The 8,437-nt window shown below is 53.4% G+C and overlaps 1 protein-coding gene across 3 annotated transcripts in view; it reads right to left on the bottom strand.

The window, feature by feature from the left end:
- The window catches only part of TBC1D9B (TBC1 domain family member 9B), a 42,617-nt gene extending 35,397 nt beyond the window's left edge, over positions 1–7,220 (bottom strand). For 2 of the 3 annotated variants that reach the window (XM_058548124.1, XM_058548112.1), the window contains exons 1-2: positions 7,055–7,220; positions 3,631–3,741 (exon numbers count right to left, since the gene is read on the bottom strand). In XM_058548124.1, coding sequence (XP_058404107.1) covers positions 3,631–3,741; positions 7,055–7,172 — 229 coding nt within the window. In that variant the 5' untranslated portion in view covers positions 7,173–7,220. The remainder of the gene's footprint in view (positions 1–3,630; positions 3,742–7,054) is intronic. The other variant, XM_058548119.1, reaches the window with a different exon arrangement.
- Between the last annotated feature and the right edge of the window lie 1,217 nt (positions 7,221–8,437).

The raw sequence follows: 8,437 nt of genomic DNA on the forward strand, positions 1-8,437 counted from the left end.
CGGCCAGTCTCAGTTCAGGTTGATTTGTTTGTTTCTTTAAATTTACCCAAGTAGCTCACCACCCTAACAAGCAATTCTGCAGAAAGACCCTTCCCCATGGGCCTGTGCAAGGATGCCCACATGAAAACGATAAACCTGGACTCATACAACTTATAGTGAGCCGCACCAGGTGATCAAAATCACCCTGGATCATCCATAGGTTACCTTTTTTTTTTTTTCATTTTTCTTTGTGTTTCTATTATGGCCTCCTTTCCCTGGTGCATGAAGGCCAAAGTCTAGTTGGTAAGCAAAGGGATTTCTTTCTCTCGCTCTCTCTCTCTGTCTTCTTGCCAAGAACCCAATTCGAATTTGGAAGTTAAATTTGCACATGATGCAACACTACTGTATCATTCCCTTTTATTTATTTATTTTTTTGGTGAGGAAGATTGGCTCTGGGGTAACATCGGTGCCCATCTTCCTCTACTTTATATGTGGGACGCCTGCCTCAGCATGGCTTGATAAGCGGTGCATAGGTCCGCGCCCAGGGTCTGAACCCGAGAACCCCGGGCCACCAAAGCAGAGTGCACAGATTTAACCACTATGCCACCGGGCCAGCCCCTGTATCATTCCCTTTCACACACATGTTACTGGCAACCTAAAACAGAAGAAATCTTGTGCACACTGCAGATCTGTCTTCACTTTAATTATAAATATTTACGTATGTGCATTTAAAAGAATTATCGGTTAAAAGGAACTCAATCTTCATTTAGTACTAACTAAACACTTAAACTGTGCCATCTCTATGCTAGGTGCTGGGAGTAAAAAGAATAGCTAATTAAATTATTATTATTATTATTATTTTGGTGAGGAAGATCAGCCCTGAGCTAACATTTGTTGCAAATCTTCCTCTTTTTGCTGAGGAAGACTGGCCCTGAGCTAACATCTGTGCCCATCTTCCTCTATTTTGTATGTGGGATGCCACCACAAGACGGCTTGATGAGCGGTGAGTAGGTCCACACCTGGGATTCAAACCTGCGAACCCTGGGCCTCCGAAGCAGAGCCACTACGCCACCAGGCTGGCCCTGCTAATTAAATTATTAAGTGCTACTTCTGTTTTCAGAAGTTTTCATAGAATATTTTATTTAATTCTTAGAGCATCTTGGAGACAGGTACCATTATTGTAATTTTAAACAATGAAGCTGAGGCACAGAAAGGTTAAGTAAGTTGTCGAAGGTCACACAGCTGGGAAGTAACCAAACCATAACTCTAACCCAGGGTGCCTGGCTGCAGAGCCTACCCACACCCTCAGGGAGCCACAGGTCCAAAAGGAAAGTCAGCGAGGCTTTAGCATACAAGTACTGGTGGAGACACTGCAAGTTCAGAGAAGGCAGGCTGGGTATGTGGGTCTGGGGAATCCGGGAAGCTTTTCCATGGGAGGTGACATCTGGCAGGTTCTCAATAGAGCAGGAGGAGTGAGGTGGAGGTGAGGGGACGCTGGATGCACACCAGCCAGGCCGGTGTGGCTGCGAACTTCAGGCCCTGCAAGCGTCTGGTCTGCCTGAAGGCCAGGTGTGAGCTGTGGGGGAGAAGGACAGAAAGGGAGGCAGGCAGACCCCGAAAGTCCTTTAATGGCAGGCTCAAGAGTCAGGACTCAGTGGGCAGGTACCACCAGGACTTTGGTTTTGGAGAGCTGAAGGGGAGGGCATGGACGAAGCGGAGGGAGGCTTGGGCAGAGGCCAGGGCAGATGAGCACAGGGACCTGACCAGGGAGGGGCTGGGGGTCTGGCAGAAGAGGGAGCAGGTCAGCGTGTGGCCTGAGGCTAAGGGCTGGGGCTCCACAACGTGGCCCGGCCCCTCCCCAGCACCAGGCTCCACTGCCACCAAAGGGGTTCCCACATAGCTACACAGTGAGGCCATGCTCCTCTCTGCCACGGAGAGGCTGCTCTCCAAGAAGGAACACCACTGAGACCCAGAGGAAAACCCCAAGGGCCCGTTTTAGAGTAAAGCATCTCCTTGTTGCCCAGGCACACACCAACCTCCCTGGGCCCCACTCAGGGAAGGCCTCACCCATGTGAAGCCCCCAGCACCCAGCACTCAGACTCTGGAACCAGGAGAGCAGGGGTCCTACTGGGCTTCCCTGTGTGGCTTTGGACAAACTCATGGTTCGAAGCCTTCATTCATTCACTCACACCCAGGGGAGTGGTGCCTGGGAGGAGGAAGACACCTAGTAAGCAGAGGCTGTGCCCAGCTGCTGCCCCGACTGGTGCCTTCACCCCTCGACCCCTCCCCTCCTGAAGCTGGGGTCTAGCTGTGAGTGCTCTCATCACCTCTCCTCAGGTCTCCAAGAAAAATCACCATCCTGGGGGACAGTGACACTGTGGCTTCCAGCGCAGAGAGGCATTCAGCACAGTGGACGTGAGCAGGTGCTCTGGGTCTGAACTGCAGTGCTGTGTGACCTTGGGCAGGTTACTTAACCCCTCTGGGCCACAGTTTCCTCATCTTCAAAATAAGGAGCGCCAGAGTTCTGCCTTCTTGAGTTGCTGGGAGGTTCATGTAGGTGCTGGGCGCACAGGAAGCGCTCTCTGGCATTGGCTACGGCTGTTCTTTTACCCCAGCGGCCTCAGCCAGGCTGGCACCCACCGAAAGGGACCTCCTCCCAGACTCTCGGGAGGGCAGGTGTATTTCCCCCTAGGATGACAGCAACAGCCAGTTCTCGTTATCCGCAGTGGCTGTGTGCGATAGACTCTCCTGGAACACTGAATTCGCCACTCTGCGCCCAGGGGAGCGACAGGGCTGAGTTCCCGAGAACCGCTCGTCACAACATGTTCATTGACCAATAGATACCTAACTTTGTTTTATGCGCCTTTTTGTGTAAAGCCCCCTTACTTAGTAGGTGTTGTTAATTCCCCACCACTGAACTCACGGCCGGCAGCCCTGGCCCTCAGGCCTGGAGGAAGCTCACCCACCACCTCGGTTTCTCCACGGGGCACCCCACAGCTGCTCACGCTCAGAAACGCCACAGAGCGCTGCAGCACTACGCTCGGGCCATTTTAAACAGCAAAGTCACCAACAAAAACCACAACAATGCAAAAAGCATGGCACTTAGACCTCGAAAAGGACAGTTGTTTACAGATTGAGAGCTGACACATGAAGGCAGAAGGACGCCTTGCTCCACCTCAGCTGGGAACCTGTGTCTCAATTTTCACCCTGCTGTGCACACGTACAATCCCACGAATGTCCACAAGTGACCTTGAAAGCAACACAAGTATTGATTTTGGGGTTTACAGATAAATTTTAGCGAGTAGGTAAATTCGAAAATATGGAGTCTGTGAATAATGAGGATTAATTGTATCTACCTCGAGAAAAAGTGAGCAAGAGAATGTGGACCCTGCCCGAGGCTGAGCCTTGAGAGAGGCATGCAGAGGGCTGCGGGGGCCGACCTCTGCCTGCCCCGCACCCATGCACAGCTGAGCTGCCTTCCTAAGCTGGATGCTGGCCTGGGCTGTGCTGGCTGAATGAGGGGCAGCGCTGGCTTCTCAGAAGGCAATATCCAGCCCAGGAATGTGGGATGTACCCCCTCCCTCCCGGGGGCCCGCCTCCCTGGGGCAGGCCCTGCCCTGCCCAGCAGCCCTTGTCATTCTGGGCACCTACCGCACGCCACTGTCCAGTAGACCTGTGAGTCCTGGGTCTGGTGCAGGATGCGGTAAGGGGCTACTCGGGCGCTGGAGTCCAGCACTACATCCAGGGTGCCCACGAGAAGACCTGGGAGGAGGGGAGAGAGAAGTGGAGGGTGAGGCAGGGCCGTGCTGAGAGGTGAGCCTGGCCGGAGGCAGCCAGGATGGTGGCACCGCCCCCAATGCCCCAGCCCAGAGGGAGAAACATCTGGCATCACCCTTGTCCGTCAGATGAATTCTTTATCCTCAAAGGCCTTCAACTAGCATCTGATCCCTATCAACAAGTCCCCTTCCACTTCCTCCTGGAAGCTTCTGCTTATCCTCCTGACTCAGAAACACTTGCAGGCAGGGGCAGAGGCAGGTTGTATGAGGCCCAAAGCTTAAACAATTCTGGAAGACCCTCTTTAAGAAAAATACAAAATTAGGTTTGAAAACAAGTATTTCTTTAGAATAAGAAAGTACAACAATTACAAATTAAAAACAAAAACAATAATACCACAAATATCACAAAATCCAGAAAAATAATACAATGTGTTTTATTAACTGCCAGACACATCTCTTAAGATACATTTTCCACAGGTACTCCCATGGCTTTTTTCATAAGACAATGATTTTGCAACATCATTTTACATATCAACAACAGGAAGATAATGTAGTCTTTCTTCTGTCACAGAATCACACATTTTTATTATGGAAAGTTTCAGGAAGTTCCTTGCAGCCTCAAAAGTCATTACTGAGGCCGGCTCTGTTGCCTAGGGGTTAAGTTTGGTGTGCTCTGCTTCGGTGACCTGGGTTTGGTTCCTAGGCACCACTCGTTGACAGCCATACTGTGGCGGCGACCCACATAAAAATAGAGGGAGACTGGGCCGGCCCCGTGGCTTAGCAGTTAAGTGCGCGCGCTCCGCTGCTGGCGCTGGGGTTCGGATCCTGGGCGCGCACTGACGCACCGCTTCTCCGGCCATGCTGAGGCCGCGTCCCCCATACAGCAACTAGAAGGATGTGCAACTATGACATACAACTATCTACTGGGGCTTTGGGGGAAAAATAAATAAATAAATAAAAATTATAAAAAAAAAAAAATAGAGGGAGACTGACACAGATGTTAGCTCAGGGCCAACCTTCCTTAGCAAAAAAAAAAAAAAAGGCATGACTGAAAAGGACACGCAAATTTTTAGAATTGTCCAATTTGGGAAAACACCAATCCAGTTTGTTATTTCCATCTCTGAACTGAAGCATTTTAGGGCATTTCAAGTTTTCCTTCTCATCACATATAGCTTTTGTCAATGTCACTACTGCCCCGACAGATCAGAGGAAATGTCTACCTTTTACCACTGTATTTGATCCACTCCTCTTCATTATCAAGCTACGTAAAAACCTGTTCATTGTTCCACTTTGAAATTTATTTTTTCCCTTTAATAAAGTGCTGCTTTTGGTATGATCTGAAAATATTTTGTTACCATTTTCCTGTTGATGTCAGAATAATTTCTACTGATTTTATTACTCGACTTTAACACTTTTGTGTCATATTCCATTTTTTCCCCTCTAGCCTTTAATAAACAAAATTACCAATTACAAAAGAAGGTACTCTTTACATACATCCAAGCCAGCAGTGTGTAATCTCTCACTTGGTTTACTGAAATGTTCTAAAATATCTCTAAATTGTAGTTAAAATGGCATAAGTTTATCAGCCTTTGGAATAAACTTTTGTTCATGGTTCCTGTTGGAGTTTCTCTTCTGGTCTTGGAAATTTTAATCTTTATTAAAATTTGGCATATCTATATTGTGAGACCTGAAAGCTTTTTAATGGGCAGACCATCTGGTCACACTCAGACTCTTCAATGAAGAATCCAGGCTGGCAACTGTTTTTAAAAGAGAGCACGAATAAAACCACATCACCAGCTGTTCCTCCCCCAGGGGGACAGTGTTCAGGAAGCCACGATAGCTATGACGGCACAGGGCAGGCCACGGCAGAGGCCACAGCAGGACTTACCAAACCTATCTGGAGCAGGGCGTTCACAGAGTGGTTGGGGGGCGGGGATGTGGTGAGCTCCATCTTGGGGAACATGGAGACATGAGGGAGGTGGAAAAAGCCTTCTCTGCACAAGAAGGCAGAGCACAGAGGGCCCCACCCAACCCGCTGAGACGATGGACTGAAAGACACAGCACAGAAGCAGTGTTGGAGGCACACTAGCTGAATCTGACACACTGGGATGCTGGTGCAACAAAAGGTACTGGGCACCCACACCTCACTTTTCTCCACAAGCTTGCAGTAACTCAGAGGCTGACCATTGGACAGTCGCTCCAGAGGGGCTGCCGTCTAACTTCCACTGAACAGCCTAGTCCAGGAGGGAGGTCCAGCACCTGCTCCGGTGACTGTCGAGGCTGTTGGAGGGAGCCTGAGGCACTGAAGGGAGCCAGGATTTCTTGGGAGGAGGTGTGGCCCAGGAGAGGCCAGGAAGAGCTCTCCCACCGGAAGCCTCTGTCTGTATATTTAAAAATCAGGACATTTCACAGGAAATTCTCTTGATAAATTGGAAGATCTGGCAACATTGGGCCCCAAGTCCTGTATGGCAACAGTGGGCCACCCGAGGAGCACAGTCCCTAGTCCAGCCCTGAGCCTGACACAGCTCTGCTCTGCCAGTGTCCAGCCCAGGCCCTGGAGCATGGGGGCCTCGGACAGCACCCGCAGAGGGAACGCTGGATCCCACAGGGCACGAAAGTCCAGGAAGTGCCTGTCCAGTCTCCTCTCGTGTTAGCGGTGATGCTCACACGGGCAAGGGGGCACACTGGCTAGCTCACCAGAACAGCGTAGACTGGTGACTGGGCAAAGCCTCCGTCTGCAGTCCCAATGCACCAAGAAGCATTAAGGTACGCGAGGAGAAGCTCGCGGGATGGGGGCTGAGGCCAGCAGCAGCTCAGGGGCCTTCTGATCTTGCTAAAAGAGCAATTCTTTGGTGAGGTGGGAATGAAGGAAGCAAAAGAAAATGTGTGCTTGTGTCACTTGGCCCCTCAGAGGCACCTGGGGAAACTGAGGCGGAGGAAGAGGACCGGGAGATCTCGCTGACTTTCCTCTGTGAACTCCCACTCCAGGAAGCGCACGCCCCTCGGCTAAGCGCCGGAAGCTCCCGGGCACCGAGTCTGGGCACCGGCCGCCGCCAGCCTTCACTTGGCCGCCCTGGGCTGACCCAAGTCTCCCGACCAGCCTCCTAACGCGAGCGCACTGGCCTGCCTCGCCCCGCGGCCCGCCCCCTCGGCCCTCGCCCCGCGCCCCGCGCCCCCGGCCCCCGGCCCGCGCTGACGTGCGCGCCCGCGGCGATGCGCCGAGGCCGGGCCTGTCCGTGCGGACCGTGCGGACCCGCGGCCGGCGCGCCGTGCCCCGCCCGGCCCCGCGCGCCTCTCACCCGTGAGGCCGCCGCCCTTGCCGTGGCCGCGGCGCCGCTGCAGCACGAAGAAGGGGTTGGCCCGCTCCGTCACCCACAGCGCGTTGGCCACCAGCACCTCCTCCGGGCCCAGCCACATCGCGGGGCCGCTACACCGGGCCCAGGCCGCCAGGCGGAAGCGCCGTCGCCGCCGCGCCGAGCCGAGCGGGGTGGGCGGGCCGCGGGCGGCGCCCCCTGGCGGGCGCGCGGACCCAACACGGCGCCGGCTGCGGGCCCGGCCGCCCGGCCCCCACCCCGGCCCCCCGCTCGCCACAAGCCGGCCCGGCCCGGCCGTGTCCGCCTCCCTCGGGTCTGCGCGTCCGGGGCCCTGCGCTGCAGCCTCATCTACAGGCCCCGTCCAGCCCGGGGCCCGGGCCTGTGGCCGTAATGGCCCAGTCCACAGACCAGAGGAACTGGTTGTGCAGAGAGCAGGGCCCCCGCGTTGTGTGAAAACCCGTCCAGGGTTTGGGGGGAAATGTAAAGAAATAGCGTTTGGAAATAGAATTTTGGCTGATCGTGCACTGCAACCCAGTGCGCGTTAACATTGCAAAGGGCGGCTGGAAGACGGTTTGAGGATTCCGATCGTTCTCAGAATTCCAACCCGCGGGCCTAAGACTAGGAGAACCTCCAGGAGCCGAGGACAGGGCGTCAGGAAGCCCTGAGGCCGGCAGGCTCCTCAGAAATCTGTAGCCCCCTCACCTGACAGATGGCGACACTGAGGCTGGGTGGTCTTGGGGTCGGGGCAGGGCCGGCCCCTGGGACCCCAGAGGTTTCTGCATAGGCATGGGCGGGCAGCATGCGGGGCTGGGGATGTGGATTCCTGCCCTCCCAGTGCTGGCCTAGAGGGCTCGACCCCCTCACAGTCCAAACACTGACCCTATTGAGTGAAAGGGGGAGCTGTTAACTCCGCCTGGGACAATAGGCTGAATCCACAATGTCCAGGGCCAATTGGGATGCAGGGGCACCCTGCTGGGCGGAGGCCGCCAAGGATCCAGCGGGAGGGCAGTAGGAAGGGGGCACTTCAGAATCATCCTGGGAGGCCTAAGCTGGTTTCCAGTTGTGTTTCTGTCACTGGCATTCAATAGGTGGTTTTGTGGTTGACAGCCAGAGTGATCAAAAGTCTTCTGACATGTTGCTTGAGACTCTGAATCAACTTTCAAGATGGATATTCAACATTTTGTTTATCCATTCATCAGCTGATGGACATTTGGGTTGTTTCCCCTTTTTGGCTTTTGTGAAAAATGCTGCCATGAACATCTGTGTACAAGTTTTTCTGTGAACATGTTTTCAGTTCTCTTGGGTAGATCCCTAGGAGAATTGTTGGGTCCTATAGTAAAATTATGTTTAACTTTTTGAGGAACAAAC

The sequence above is a fragment of the Diceros bicornis genome, chromosome 1 (genome assembly GCF_020826845.1).
Source record: "Diceros bicornis minor isolate mBicDic1 chromosome 1, mDicBic1.mat.cur, whole genome shotgun sequence".
NCBI lineage: Eukaryota > Metazoa > Chordata > Mammalia > Perissodactyla > Rhinocerotidae > Diceros > Diceros bicornis.